We start from the raw sequence: 15992 nt of genomic DNA on the forward strand, positions 1-15992 counted from the left end.
ACCCAGTTGAATTTTAACATGCCTGGCTGTTATTTTAATAATGTATTAGTTTTATAGGTTTTAAAATCAGTTTCTTGTGTTCTCTGCCTTGATTCAGAGGAAGAAATGGGTAAGTATTATTATTATTATTATTATTATTATTATTATTATTATTATTATTATTATTATTAGATGTGTACCTATGCAAAATTCCAGAAGGACAGGTGCAGGGGCTACAGCAGCCACTCCAAATGTTTAGGGATACAATTCCCAGAATTCCTGACCATTGGCCATGCTTACAAGGCTCATGGAAGGTGATGTCCAGAACATCTGGAGGGCACCAGGTTGGGAGTAGGGAGTAATGAATGCAAAACAGTTTAAGAGATTTTTGTTTTCTGCTCAGTTGGCACCAAAGTCGAATGTGGAGCATGCAAACACAGAAGTACTTGGATGTCCACCATTTTCCAAGCAAGCACCTGATGCTACATCCATGAGGGTCCCACAGATACCATCAACTCTCTTTTAACATTCCTGCCCCTGGGAGAGAGAAATAGCAAAGAGCACTGGATCTATATTACTGCTGAATAATATAGATGCTGAAGTAATGTGCTATATTACTTCAGCATCCCCCTCAAAGCACTTGGATTGGATCTCTAGTAAAAGCACTCACTGTGATTAGAAGCTAGAGCTGCCAGTCACAAAACTACACCCCTTCCTCTCCCTACCCTGGTGTTTTCCTTATATAGAGAATTTGGGGATAAATGTATCTGTTTTTGGAGATGTGCTGTCTGTGCATCTTTGAATCCTGAATTTTCACAAGTGTTTAGATTTGCTCTGATACAGAGAAGCCTTACGTAGCTTCAGATAGCCAGGTTCACTTCAGGATTCATCTTAACCCTGATGCATGCCCCTGGATTGCAGCAAATGTACCCGTATGGATGCTGATATTGAAAGAGGAGGAGAAATTGAATATTGGGATTTTGGAGACTGTAAGTAAAAAGATATAGTTTTTAATTGTGTTGTGTTGGTTTTCATAGATAAACTCTGGATCAGACAAGGATGGGAAAAATTTGCTCCTTCCTGGTTGCATGGTCATAATTGCACTATCCATTTTAAGACAGAGCTTGGAAAGATGTGCTCTTTGACCTTTGCCATGCTTCTTCTGTTCACATAGTCTACATGGCTGAAAGGTAGTCTCCTCCCCCCATTTTTACAATGTATTTTTGTGAAAGTGTTTCTACAACCATCGAACACTTTCAGTTTCACATCTAGTCCCTTTCAACTCTCTCTCTCTCCCCCCCCCCTTTTTCCTGCCTATGGATTTAATGCCATGTTGACTACAGTGAGACTACAGCTTTGGCCAACTATCTCTACCCAAAGTTCAACAGAAATTGTACCCTGTCAATCCCTATACCAGGCGGTGGGCAACTGTGGCCCTCTACACATTTGGGCCTACAACTCCCATCATTCCTCACCATTGGCTATGCTGGCTAAGGCTGATGGGAGTTGTAGGCTAAGACATCTAGAGAGCCACAAGTTGGCCATCCCTGGTTTATATCTTTCATAAGACTTTGATGCCATGAAACCCCACCTCCCCCACTTCTAGGTATGTGCTTGCCATTAGAGGCTCATCTGCATCATGGACTAGCATAGCAGCATGGACTATGGCAACATCAGTTTTGCTGGCTTCTATCCCCATTGCAGGTATACAGGTACCAAGTATTCAGTACTAAGCATTTTCCAACACTGTACCTGAAGTAGCAGTCCTAACCAGAAGAGGGAGCTTGGCATTAATATAGCTTAACATATATAACAACATAGCCTCCATAACTCACTTGTGGTTATATTTTTACAAGCACCTTGTAAAAAAAAAAAGCATCTTGTTTTTGTAAGCAAGAAAAACTCCATATAGCTGTGAAATGGTGATAATGAAAGGCCACCTGCCTCCCATTTCTACAGGCAAGTCCTTAAATCAAGTACCTTTGGTGGTAAAAAGCATCACATTCCACATTCTATTACCTGGGTTCCCATTCCTGCTCAACTATAGATATGTAGAGCTAATTTAAATCACACCCTGTTGAATGAGTTATTAGACAGTAACAATTGGGACCTGCAACAAAATGCTGCAGCGTGAAGTGCTCCTGTTCAGATTTTTAGCCACCCCATTCTATTCCTTTTCTTCTCCCCACCTGGTTTTCCATCTCCCCCACTCCCCCCTGGAAGGCAGGCAGGCAGCATTCCATGTCCACTGGGCATGTTTAGCCCTCATTGGGTTGTCTTTATGGCTGTCATGTCCCTGTCAGGTTTTAAAGAGGTTTTGTTGAGCAGGGTAGGGGGAGGCTTCTGCAAACCTCGGGAGTTCCTGCAAGCCTGCTGATCCCTCCCTCTCGGGCATGGATGGTGCAGTGTTGCTCTATAAGGAATGCTAACTCATCCTTCGAATGCCTAAGTACATATGATTTTATGCTCAGGATTGTAATCTAACCTCAGCTTTCCAACCATAAAAATGGGACTAAAACTAGACTCACAGGATTGTGAAGATAAACAATGGCAATATATAAAACAACCAGATCGTAGTTGTGTTTACTCAGAATAATTTCAAGACTTACTTCTAAATGAGAGTGCTTAAGACTGCTGTATAGATTGTATCACCATCCCCAAATATCTAGCTGGATCTGGGATTTTATGATGTGGAGGCAGCTAGGCTATATTGCACTAGTATAGTTTTTATTATTAAATAGAAGTTTTTAATAATATTTTTTCTGAGGGTACATTTTTGCAATTAAGACATTAAGCTGGCATCTTTAGTAGTTTTAATAGTCACTTTGATAGCTGCTCCAGATTCTCCCCTCCCCTCTTAGTTCTTCTATACGTTGTGCCACTTCACTACATTTGTTTCTTCATTAAACAGTGATAAAAATGGGGAAACACACACACAAACAATAAAGTTCTCTTCCAAGACTAGTTTCCAAAGATCCTTTGAATGTAAGAACATATTATGCAGTGGGGTGAGAATCTTAAGGTAGGGTTTTGAACCTGCCTTCCACAAGAGGGACTTTCCATGAGAGAAAAGGCTCTGCTCTTGAGCAGTCCCTCCACCTGATATTGGGGGATCCACCTCCCCTTCTCCCCCCCCCCCAGTTTACCCTATGCATCAGGGTCTCAACTCCTGGATTCACACAACATGCTAACCTACACTCAAGGGTTTAGTCTGGGGTTGTTGAACCATGGATTGTTGTTGAAACTTGGATTATCATGTTTTCTGAACCCAGCTGCAATGAAAAATTATGATTACCACAAACATTGCACAGTTCACAACACAACAAACCATGGGTTCTCTTCTTAGGTTCTTCGTGACCATGGTTTATTAGTGCAGCTGGATTCAGTCAACACAATAACCCACATTTCAACAACAACCCAAACTCAACCCATACTCAGTCTTTGAGTATCATGTTATATGAACTCAGGTCTCTATGCAGCATTTCCAGGGGGCTGGAGAGGCTGCTGTGGGAAGGAAGGGGCAGGGAAGTCCACTTCTGCTAGTGCAGTTGATCCAGCTTAAGCCTGGATCCCACCCCTCATGTACCCTAACCTTCAGCCAGTTTGCTTATTTTATTAATCTCCTTGCTTCCATTTCCTTTGCATTATTTGCCACTATTTTGTTTTAAAGGGAGGAAACGTAAAGGGAACAAAGAACATGCTCTCTACACAGAAGGTCCCACATTCAACCCTGGCATCTCCAGTAGCAGGTGATGACCCCTTCCTCTGTCAAAGATTCTGCAGTGCTGTTGCCAGTCAGGGCCATCCCTACTACTATGCAATATGAAGCCGTCACCTCAGGCAGCAGTTGCTGGGAGAGGGCAAGATGTGTGCTGTGCAGCCTGCTCCATGCCACGTAAGTTAGCCTGCTGCCTTTAAGTGCAGAAGTAGATGCTGTCCCATCTTTCAGTGTCGAAGACAGATTCATTTACTAGTCCAGTTAGCTTTTGTACATGGAATGGGACGGGCGCCATGTTGCTTCTTCGCTTCAGGCAATAAGATGTGTTGGGCCAGCCCTGTTGCCTGTCAGATTACACAGGATACTGGGCTTGATGGAAAAATAGTTTGATCTGAAACATCGTTTCCTATGTTCCAGTGTATGTCTGTAGCCATACGTGCTAGAAACTTTTTTTAAAAAAAAAAAATACAATGAAACCTGTGCGAAAAACTATATAATGAAATCTGAAATTTGCTGCATTCTACAAAATACTACCAGGCCTCACAATCAGCCTTGTAATGGTATGTAAATTAAGACATTCTGAGGTTCATAGGTAGCATATCTGCCTACATTTTGTTAAGAAAACTTCTCCTATGAAAGAACAAGGGGATCAAATATACAAAATCTTCAAATGTAGTTTATTGAGACATTCATCTATGTCTGTCAGTCTACACCCAAATTCACTACTAAAAAATAAAATAATGTCCACATTTCACAGGAACAATAACTCCGGAGGAAAACAAAAACAAAGAAACAAGCCAAGCCTAAGTGTATAAATAAATGACTAGTTCCTTTTCATATCAAAATTCACATAAAAAAATTGCCAGCTCCCGTCCCGCCCCCAGTCCCTAGTTCTACCTGAAAGCCATGATGGATGTAAAAATTTAAATACGCACACATCGTTGTCAAAGAAGAAGAAAAAGGTGCAAATCCTATTAACAGCTTTAGGAGTTGGCATTTGCGGCGTTTGATCATACATTTTATGTACTCATTTCCAAAGGTGCAAATATTGCCAGGAGATTAATACTGCTTTAATTCAGCTGCAAGAAATTAAACACTACACAGAACTGAACAGCACTGAGAGGCTTCAATCAGCGTCCTAAAACCCCTCCCCATGTCTCTCCTGCACTCACGGGCGGAGTGGAGAGAAGAGTTCACCGGGATTTTAATTTACTTCACACAGCCCACGCTGTCCAGAGTGTTCATTAACAAAAAGTTGCCTAAACATTGAAGTGTTGAAGACTCCATCATAAAAAGTCAAGAATTGCTATAGATTACATGAATGCAAATGCCCTACCCCCGACATGCCCAAAGCATCACCCCTGACATACTTGAGTGCTGTCCTTCCCCAACACAATCCTTGATATCTTTTATTTTTAAAAAGAACCTCCGGCCCTTACAGTATCTTGGCCAGGGTTCTTGACTGAGCGCCATTCATTGCTGAACAACAAGGCCAAGGGTACAAAACACACCCCTTTTCTCCCTCAGTTTAAATTCTCCCTTTTCGATATAAGCAACACTCTCCCCTGCTTCCCCGTCTCGTTCTTCCTCGTTCTTCCCGCACCTCCTCAAGTTCCCACTTCCCGCCTCCCACTTTCCCTTCCAAAAATACTCAGTTTTGATTTCCAGATTCTGCCCTTTTGCAACATGGCGGCAGATTCTTAAAGTAGTTTCCCAGTGGAATGCACTGGCAGCCCTGTAAACCAAGCAGCTCACGGAAATCAGCATGGGATATTATAAATACATTTTGGCCAGCATTCTGAGAGTTAAACGTGTTCGTGACAGTAAAAAGGGTGGGATTCTGTCTGCTGAGCCGGAGGCCCATGGAGTGCTGATTCTTGTGCTAGCCTCTGCTAGTTCAATTCTGGATGCAGCCCCCGAGATCTCGCGTGACAACCTCTTCCTGTTTTTCAACCAGTTCTTCTGTGGCAGTTTCCCGCTGGCTGGCCTCACTGGAAGATGCAGTGTCCGCGCTGATAGAGCCGTCCTTGGCATCAATAGAGTCCTGCAGGGAACTGAGCCCCTTGACAGCTTGTCCATTGTCAATTGATCCACCTCCTGGCCCTTCCTGGCGTTCTACACCAGGGGGCTCAGTGGCTTCTCGATGAACAGTATTTTGCTCTGCTCCGGGATTTGGCTGTGGCACAGGCTCCAATCCCAGCCCAGGGGGCTGAGTAGGGTTTTTAAGTTGGCAGTGGCACAGGGGACAGGTTTCTTGCACGTACAGCCATTTCTTAAGACAGCCTGCATGAAAGAAATGGCCGCAAGGTGTGATGATAGCAGACTTCATGTCCTGAAAGGGAAGAGGCAGAGGTATCACACAACAGCCAAGCACAAATGTGGCCTCCTGTACCTGCCCCCAAATCCAGTTAGGCCTAGATCAACTGCTAATGGTACACTATGATGACCCAAACATCCATCTGCAGTGGTCATCCTTTATCATTATTTTCACAGACTCATGTCATACCGCTCTGTGTTAGTGGCACACAAAAACTCTCAGAGGACAGAGAGCATGGGGAATTTAAAGCATAAAAAGGAAGTAATGCTTTCCTTGTTATTTCCAAGTCCATACTTGCTTGAAAGGCTACCATCTAATTTATATAAGTGTTCTTTTAATTTCTGGGCAACTAGTTCTTCTACAGCAGGGATAGGCAACCTCTGGTCTGTTGGCTGTATCCCCACCTGGCCAAACAATGGCCCCGCCCCTTTCTCAGGCCCCGCCCCCTCTGCCATGGAAGGAAAAACTCTTAACTCCAATCAGTTCCTGATCAGAGACAAGAGTTTTTTCCTGTGGGTCAGAGGGGCCAGGGCCCTCTGACCCACAGTCCTGCTTCCTTCTGAGCTTATTCAGTCCTGCTTCCTTCTGAGCTTTGTCCTCTTTACTACTGTGTAGACAGGCATGGGTGATATTTGGGATGCTATCTGAAACGGCTGCTGAGTGATTCAGCCCTGCTTACTTCTGAGCAGACATACAGAGAGGCTTGTCCTGCTTATTTGAGAGCAGATACTATCAAATGGTCACAATGAATTTTAGGGGCTTGGTTTTTTCAGCCTTGCCCACTTTTGCCTCTAGCCCTGCCTGCCACAGCAACCTGACCAGCAAGAGCTTCTCTGAAATCATTCTGGCAAATCAGGCCATTGTGCAGATCGGGCTTCATAATGTATGCTATATTATATGTGTAGTGGAGGGTCTGGAGCAGTGCCAGCCCTGTTATAGTCTCTTAACAGGGTAACTTCCCCAGCTCGATTTATTCATAAGCCTACTCAAGACAGGAACATCAGTTCTTCCTATGATACACCACAAGGAGGAGACAGAACCATTTCCATGAAAGTTCTCTTCAGCCAAACCACATACCTGGTAGCAGATGGCACAGATATCATTGTGTTGTTCCAACTGGTCTTTGGTAGCAGTGGGCAGTGATTTGATCTTATTCACTGCATCCCTGCGGAGAAGAAAGCTTTTCCATCCCAACTGAGCACGAAGCCACACATTGTAATAGGAGTGAATGAAGATGATCATGGAGCCCATCACAGTCCACTCTCCAAAGATGGTCTCGGATACTCCATAAGCTACAACGCAGAGAGCCACCAGGAACTCCAGCAATCGGTAGGTGCCATTCACATAGTAAATTACATCATCCATGTTTTCTACTGGCTCTTTCCTGAACTCCTCAACCATAAATAAGACGTAAATGAAGAGTGTCCCAAGTACCTGGGAATAGGAAGAATTGTACGTTTGATTAAAACAGGCCTGTCGCAAGGGTAGAACTTCTCAATATGTTTGGGTGAGTTTATAGATCCTTAATCTAATAAAGCATCTGCATTATGTATAAAAATACACTTCAGTAAATTCCTTGTTAACAAGACTCAAAATGAGGGCTTTGTAAATACAAACAAACAAATAAATTAAAAAGTGGAAGATTTTATTTTAGTGTCAAGTGTTTCAACACAAATGCATTACACCATGTTTAGGATAGATTTATACATTTAATATCTCTGGACACCGTCCAGCCAAACTTAAGCAGCTATAAGTCCCATTGATTTCAATGAGAGATTGATGCTCAACTCTGCTATAAAAATCAATAGGACTTAGAAGTGCTCAACTTTGGCAGGATTGTGCCCAACATTTTGACATAGAACCTTTATGTTTAAAATTCTTTGGTGATGGACATTTTCTATAATCATTCTATAAAATGTCCATCACCAAAGAAGTTTTAACATGAAGGCTTTATGTCAAAATCAATGGGGCTTCATCATAGCACCCATTGCAATCTTATAATCTGTACTGTATAAACAAATGCATTGTGCTTAGTTAGGAACACAGGTAATCACAGTTCTTATAGATAAAGCGAACAAGATAAATGGAAAATGTTCCATCCTGACTTTCTAACAACAGTATGCTTAATTTTGCACCCTACCTTCCAGTTCTCATTTTCTAATATTTTCCCACCTTGTTTCACACAGACCTTGCTGTCCTGGAGGAACTAAAAATCATCAACAGCAGACAAGATGCTATTATGTCATACCTGGAGGGAGGTGAGAATACTGCTAGAAATAATGATCAGCAACCAGAAGTCCATGTGGAAAAACTGGCAGATCATGTAGGCCATGTAAGCTGGGAAGACCAGCAAGAACAAGCACAGGCTCACAGCACGAAAATGCTTCCAAAGGCTCCTGAAAAACAAAATTCAAAGAACAAAACTGGCTTTAGATTTCTGCAGTGAGAATGTCATGAACTGTTGCTGAATGTACCAAACATGTTTTTAAAATACTTTTCTCCTGAAGACATGTAAATAGTATCTATGACCTGGTTCACACAATCATGGTGCTTGTGAACAAGTAGGAGCGAGCAAATGAGCTGGTTCTAGTCTGTTTGCCTACTTCTGTTTTTCTAAATAACCCAGGAATGCCTCCTTTCTGGGGTCATTATTGTTATGTCTGAACTAAGAAACTCAGTCTTGTTTAGGGGTTAACCTAAGGAAAGAACCTCCAAGGACATGCCAGACAGGGTGAATTTGCCTTTCTTCCTGTTCTACAAGTCAGCAGACAAGGGCAACCAAAATGATCAGGGGGTTGGAACAACATCCCTAAGAGGAAAGATTACAACATCTTCATCTCTTTAGCTTGGAAAAAAAGGTGAATAAGGGGAGATGATAGAGAAGTATAAAATTACGCATAGTATGAAAAAGTGAATATGGAGATATTTTTTCTCCCCCTCACCATAATACGAAAACCCTGGGCCATGCCATAAAGATGAAAGATGGGAAATTCAAGACAGATAAAAGGAAGTACTTCTTTACACAGTGTATATGTAAACTATAGAATTCACTACCATAAGGTGAAGTGATGGTCATTAATTTGGATGGCTTTAAAAAGGGATTGGACAAATTCATGGAAGATGGCTATATGCTACCTTCAGTATCAGAGGCAGTAAGCCAGATACTGGGAATTGTGAGTGAGATGGTGCTATTAAGCTCATGTCCTGCTTATGAGCTTCCCATGGGCATTTGGTTGGCTACTTTGTGAATAGAATGATGGATAATCACTAATCTATCCAGCCTGGCTGTTCTTAGGTTCCTATTCATCAGACGTTGGCTTTCGTGTGCTAAGAGCTAACAGCCTGGGAGGTCTACAAGATAGGAAAAATCAGCATCAAAGTAAAGGATAAAACCACTCGCCATAAATGTGCAGGGGTGAATTAATGCAGAATGAGGTCTGTGGGTGCGTTTGAGGGGAAAATTTTAAAAAATCTTAAAAATCACAGGATGCAGGTATACTTAAGAGCAATCATGCTGCCAAGTTTCATCTCTTTATCTTTAAAAATGACTGAGATGTAAGCATTCTGAAAATGGAGCAGTTTTCCGACGAGTAATCCGGTGGTACAAAGAGGGTTCACTGAAAATCAGAGTGGAGAACTCACTCAATGGAGCTCTGCCACAAATTTCAGGGCAGAGAAGAGCCACTCTGCACAGCCCTACAAGCTCATCAAGGTTCTTATTACTTTTGAATGTGGTCAGCCTCCCATTTCAGCAGAAGGGGGCGAGGGGCAGTAGTGCTCAGATAGCCTTCATGGCATTATTATTATTCAGCAGCGGTGTCATGTTGCTTCTTACCCATGACCTAGTTCTACTGAGGATGACACATGCCATCCCTCTGAAAGGGCTATTTCTCCTTCGGAGTACAGATCCGTGAAGTGCACACACAGGTATCTCCTGGAAAAAAGAACCCACAGCCTCAAGCTAAAGCTGCTTCTATCTAGAGGACTTGCATATTCTAATATCAATCATTTATGGAAATAGCAAGGCACAACATCTGGATCTTAAAGTTTAAGAACATTACTCAAGCACCATCTATGGCCTTTTCCAGATCATCTTTCCACAAGCTGGTTTGAATCCGGCAGGATTGAGTTACAACCTGCTGTCACCAGGTCCAATTTACAGGAGTTAGCTCACTGCCATCCTGCAGCTACAACATTCTCTTTTCCCTGTGCTAATAAATTTAGCATTAACATGGTGCAGACAACCTGTGCTGGTCACAAGTAAACTCTAAACAAAACAGACACTGTGGATATAAATAAACCTCCCCTTATTTACAACACTTACGGGCTACAGACAAGAAAGGAAGACAAGCTGCATGGAAGATTGGGATGGTTACAAAAATAACAGCTTCTTACTAGGGCATCTTCCAAAGCCTCAAGCTAATGAATTAGGTTGTAAGTAAGAAGTAACACCAAACCACTTTTGGGCCCAACTTCCTCCTACCTTTGCTCGGGGAAACAATTTCTAGCCATTACATTTAAAATTCTCTTCCTCTTCTCTTACGATTTATTGCCCTCTGTTGCTGTTTTCACTTTCTGATATGAATCGTTCACTTGCCATTGGGCCTGCTTGCTCCATCTTCTCAATCCCATCTTGGTGCCTTCTATCATGCTCAGCGAACTGAAGATATTTGTTTATATATCTATATGTAAAACACCCTCCCTCCCTCCCTCCGACTATGTTCTGGCAGATGGTTAGTAGAAGGGGCAAGTTATCCCTCATGGTATCACTTTAGCAGTTTATTTATACGTGCTTAAAATAGGGTAACTGCTGAACCTGAGGACTAGTTTGGTATGTTAGAAATAGTGCCAGGCAGAGCATGCTAGACTGCATCGGTTGTACCTCTTACCTGTACATCTATGCCCTGCAGCCTCCCAGACATACAGGGCTGGTTCAGATGTAACCGAGATTAGGCTTTCAAGGAGCATTGGGCTTCTTGAATGCAGCAATCCTCTCCCCTCTTTCCCTGTTTGAGACAAACCATTGCTTGCTGTTTTGTCCAAACCTACAGACTATGGAACAGAGGAAGGTTCCTTAGACTGTGTCAGGCCCTTGGTCCATCCAGCCCAGTGTTGTTGACAACGACCAGCAGTGGCTTTCAGGGCAAGATTCTTTCCTAGCCCTACCTGGAAATGCCGGGGATTGAACCTGAGACCTTCTGCATGCAGACCACGGGCTCTATGCTGAGCTATGGTCTCTCCCTATGGTTTGTGCTTACCTTGCAAACTAGCATTAGAAACCACAGTGTTTGTCAGCTCAAATGAAATGGCAAGCAATAATTTGCCTCAAAGCAAGAAAGAAATTGCCATAGAGCAAGGAGCATGAGAGCCTGCAGCAAATCAAAGGCTTTGCTCTCAGAGTGCCAAACCATAGTTTGGTGTCCATTCTGAACCAGCCCCACAGTCTACGAGCCACAATTTATTGGATTTCTTTCCAAAACAACAAGAATGCAAAGACAGCTGTCAGCATTCAAGAATGCATGGCTTACTTGTCTCTTGAAGCTCCCAGTGCTAGGACAATAGGATCCGCAATCTCAAGCATGGACTGCAAGATGGATGCAACCACAATGAAGAGGATAATACTGAGCAGGAAGGCCCGATGGACAACTTGCAGTTCAATCAATCCAGTTTGCACAGCCAGGATCAAAAGCGTGACTCCTTCCGCCATCCCCCTTTGCATTAAAAAAAGAAAGGGAAAATCAAGAATAAGTTTCGGCGGACTAATGAATTTGACTCAGTCTTAAAATGGTATAACTAACATACAACTATCTTCCTAAGATCACATTACGCCAGTCCTTTTACAACTTCATTGGCTGCCAGTCCAGGTCCGGGCCCGATTCAAAGTGCTGGTATTGACATTTAAAGCCCTAAACGGTTTGGGGCCAGGTTATTTGAAGGAACGCCTCCTCCCATATGTACCTACCCGGACCTTAAGATCATCTACAGGGGCCCTTCTCCGTGAGCCCCTGCCAAAGGAAGTGAGGCAGGTGGCTACTAGGAGGAGGGCTTTCTCCGCTGTGGCACCCCGGTTGTGGAATGAGCTCCCCAGAGAGGTCCGCCTGGCGCCTACACTGTACTCCTTTCGTCGCCAGCTGAAGACCTTTTTATTCACTCAGTATTTTAACACTTAATTTTAACTTAAATTTAAATTATACTGTTTTAACTCTGTATTTTAACCTTATATCAATTTTGCTGCATGGTTTTATCCTGGTTGTGCTTTTTATATTGTATTTTGTATTTGTATTTTTAACTTGTTGGTTGTTTTATGATGATTTTAATTTTTGTGAACCGCCCAGAGAGCTTCGGCTATTGGGCGGTATAAAAATGTAATAAATAAATAAATAAATAAATAAATAAGGTGATGGAAGTGGCAACATTGTTGCCTTTTGCACATGATTGGCGGTAAAAAAATGTAATAAATAAATAAAATAAAATAACCACTTCTGTATTGGATCTTTGCCCCTCTTGGCTTATGAAAACTGGCAGGAAGGGAACAACCAGACAGGCCAAGGATCAATGCCTCTTTGTGAGAGGAGGTGGTCTTGAGCCAACTGAAAAAGGCAGTGGTGAGACCACTCCTAAAGAAACCCACCCTGGATCTGGAAGAACTTAACAGCTTTAGGTTGGTGACAAATATTCCTTTCCTGGGCAACGCCCTTGAGCACATGGTTATCAACCAGCTCCAGATGCTATTGGCTGAGGCCAATTTTCTGAATCCATTTCAATCAGGGTTCTGGCTTGGTTCTGGCACAGAAACAACCTTGGGTCGCCCTAGATGATGACCTATGTCAGGAGAAAGATAAGGTGAGTGTCACCCTGTTGATTCTCCTTGATCTGTCAGTGGTTTTCAGTACTACCCTTTTGAGGTGAGTGAGTTGGGAGTAGGAGGTTATGCATTGCCATGATTTCACTCCTACTTTGATGGTTTGCTCCAAAAGGTGATGCTTGGAGATACTGTTTGCCCTGTGGATTCTCCAGTAGTTCGATACTGCAGCTATAGATTTTGTCCCCCCATGCTATTTAACATCAACCTGGTCATCAAGAGTTTTAGAGTGTGTTGCCATCAGTATGCTTAAAACATACAGCTCTATTTCACCTTTTCAGTCTCCTCAGGTGAGGCTATAGATTCTGGCTACCAGTTGAAAATACCCAATGCAGAGGGTCGATCTTGAATTCAAATCTCTTTTCACAAACTAGATGGGAAGACTTAGGCAAGTCACCATCTTTCCGTGCTAATTCTTCCTCTATAAAACAATAATCACAGTGGCCCTACATTAAAGACCTGTGAAACTGTACACATTATGTAATGTATTGTACTGTGATTGAGAAATGTTTTGCTACATATTAGCTTCACCTGAAATGTTCTTGGATCACTACCAAACTATTCTGTCCTTGGCTCATTTTTAAGTCTAGTTTATCTGCTTATGGATGGAAACAAGTTTTCAGCAGTCTAAAGATCAGCTGCACTATTATAAATTCCTATTTTTATTCTAGTCCATTGTCAGAGAAAGGGAATTATTTTCAGCTCCCTCTCTCTCCCCCTGCAACTTAAACAGGCTTTTAGGGTGAAAGAAAATTATACTGGTTGTCTCACTGTAAAAAAAGAAAGGAAATGGTGGTATGAAAAAGGACCCTGAACAGAACATTGGTTAAGAACATAAGAAGAGCCAGGCTGCCATTATTATTTTAGTTTTAAATGTTTTAATTAGTTATATGTATTTTATGGTGTTTGCATTTGTGTTGTACCCTGCCTCAATCCAGAGGGAGAGGAGGGTAACAAATTATTATTGTTGTTGTTGTTGTTGTTGTTGTCGTCGTCATCATCATGTGTTTATCTAGCCCAGTGTTTTGTTCACACAATGGCCAACCAGCTGCCCATGGGGAACTCACAAGCAGAATGTGAGTACAACAGCACCCTCCTTCCCATGTTCCCCAGCCACTTATGATAAGGCTAGCACAATGAGGCAAGGGAAACTGACTAGGACCACACATCAAGGTGGCAAGTCATCACAGATGCACATCCACCAAAACATAATAAAGACACCATGTTAGGAAATAAGAACAAGGGAAGAGATGTTCTAGGAAGGCTGCAAGGAAGCAGTTTTCAAGAGGCCTCTCAAAAGTAGAATGTTCCATCAGGGAACAATAGTTATAAAAGGGGCAGGAGAAGAAAACAGGAGACGCAATGGAACCTTGGTAGAGAAATGACCACCAGACGTGCAAATGAATACAGGAAGATAAACAAATCAGTGAACGCATCTCAGAATCCAAGAGAACGAGGAACAAATACAATATATTTGGAAAGCTGGAGTGGAGCTCTGTATGTTTAATTTCAAAATGCATTGCAAAGGACTTAAGAAGAATGTCTCTTTAAATAAAGGAATAACTAGAGATTGAAGAGAGCCTGTATTTCAGTGGGACTTGAAGACTTTTTGTGGGGGAGTGTTTTTAAAAAAGAGTACATAATGTAGGCTTTTAAAACTATGCAGTGCAAAACCTTTGCTTCAGCCTAACCAACGTGACTTAAACTGTCAAAGGGATATACATCATCAGCGATGCACTTACCTATTCATAGCTGGGTCATTCATGAATGCTCGGTAGCCTTGCAGGTAAAACTTGCAGAGGGTTAGAACTCCAAGTGCAACGAAGGAGACTGTAAACACCAAACCCAGAAGAGAATACGGAGTGCTGCAGCATTCTGCAATACTACGAAGGAGAAAATATAGCTAAATTAGAAATTTGAACAGCTATGCTACGTAGGTAGCTAGAAACACAGAATGGGACTGAGAGCACCCTCCCCTCCCGAGGCTTACGATCTGTAGATTTAGTATAGCAGTCCAAAATGAAAATGTGTATCAGCCTTAAATACCCCCACGGTGTGAGCAATATCTATCAGATGGAGACATTGGGGTTCTGTCAGTATGTATTACAAGACAGTATTAACTTGGGAGCACTGCTCTGCTTAAATTTAATGAGAAATCATTTTTCACTAATCAAAAACATTAATGCTTTCAGTTTATTCACTGGCCTGGTTTATACATAATGGTAAGCCATGGTATAGCTTGTTGAAATCTGGATTGCTATTTACTGGGTTCACACAGCATGTTGCGGCTTGTTGTGGTTTATTTAAGCCAGGACAAGCCGTGGCATGTGCAGGCCTCAACCTGAATATTTAACCTGGCTGGCTCTGCAAGGGTTAAACAATATAACACAGTCTGTTTTAGAGATGGGAGGATTTTTTATCCCTTGCATGCTCGCCGAGTTCACACAACACAACAACCCCAGAATAGGGGTTGGATATGCAACTTGGAACTGTGGCTCATTATGGGTTAAATAACCCACAATGAGCTGCAGTGTGTCATCTGAACTCGGTCATTGTGCCTGAACCCTTCTCTGAAAACAAACTATTGTTTGTTAACTGCCTATAAACCACAAACAGAAGCCATGGTTTGTTGCTGGCTTATGATGGTTTGTCATGATATCTGATCACTGCTGAAACAAAGATGCCAAGCAAAAGCAATCTGAAAATAAAACTGCTCTGAAGGCTGGCAAAACGGGCAGGAGAGAAACAAACCTGAAATAGGCAAAACAAAACAATTCATGTCCAAAGCAACAAACCATGTTTACCAGAAACTATGGCTTAGCATTTTGTGTGAATGGAGCCATTGGACTCATTTGCATGATTGAACAGCCCACTGTGGCTTATTTAAGCTGCGATGGGCTGCGGCATGTGCTGGTGCTAGCATGTGGTCATTTTGAATATTCACAGCACGGCATGTTGTGTCATGGGAACCTGGGTGGCCTGTTCTAGGGCTATACAAGGGTTGTTTAAGCCTTTCACAACGCCCAAGCCATGACAACCAGAGGCTTGAATATTAAAAAAACTGCCCAGCACAGTGCTCAGCAACGATTATGTGAACAGGGCCACTGATATTTCAA

The 15992-nt window shown here is 42.4% G+C and overlaps 1 protein-coding gene across 1 annotated transcript in view; it reads right to left on the minus strand.

Annotated features, from left to right (window-relative positions):
* Positions 1–4353: 4353 nt before the first annotated feature.
* RNF145 (ring finger protein 145) overlaps positions 4354–15992 on the minus strand; it is an 80225-nt gene continuing 68586 nt past the window's right edge. The window contains exons 7-11 of the mRNA XM_063120933.1: positions 14619–14759; positions 11543–11725; positions 8263–8410; positions 7092–7448; positions 4354–6029 (exon numbers count right to left, since the gene is read on the minus strand). Of these exons, the coding sequence (XP_062977003.1) occupies positions 5595–6029; positions 7092–7448; positions 8263–8410; positions 11543–11725; positions 14619–14759 (1264 nt within the window). The 3' untranslated portion in view covers positions 4354–5594. The remainder of the gene's footprint in view (positions 6030–7091; positions 7449–8262; positions 8411–11542; positions 11726–14618; positions 14760–15992) is intronic.

The sequence above is a fragment of the Elgaria multicarinata genome, chromosome 3 (assembly GCF_023053635.1).
Source record: "Elgaria multicarinata webbii isolate HBS135686 ecotype San Diego chromosome 3, rElgMul1.1.pri, whole genome shotgun sequence".
Taxonomy (NCBI): domain Eukaryota; kingdom Metazoa; phylum Chordata; class Lepidosauria; order Squamata; family Anguidae; genus Elgaria; species Elgaria multicarinata.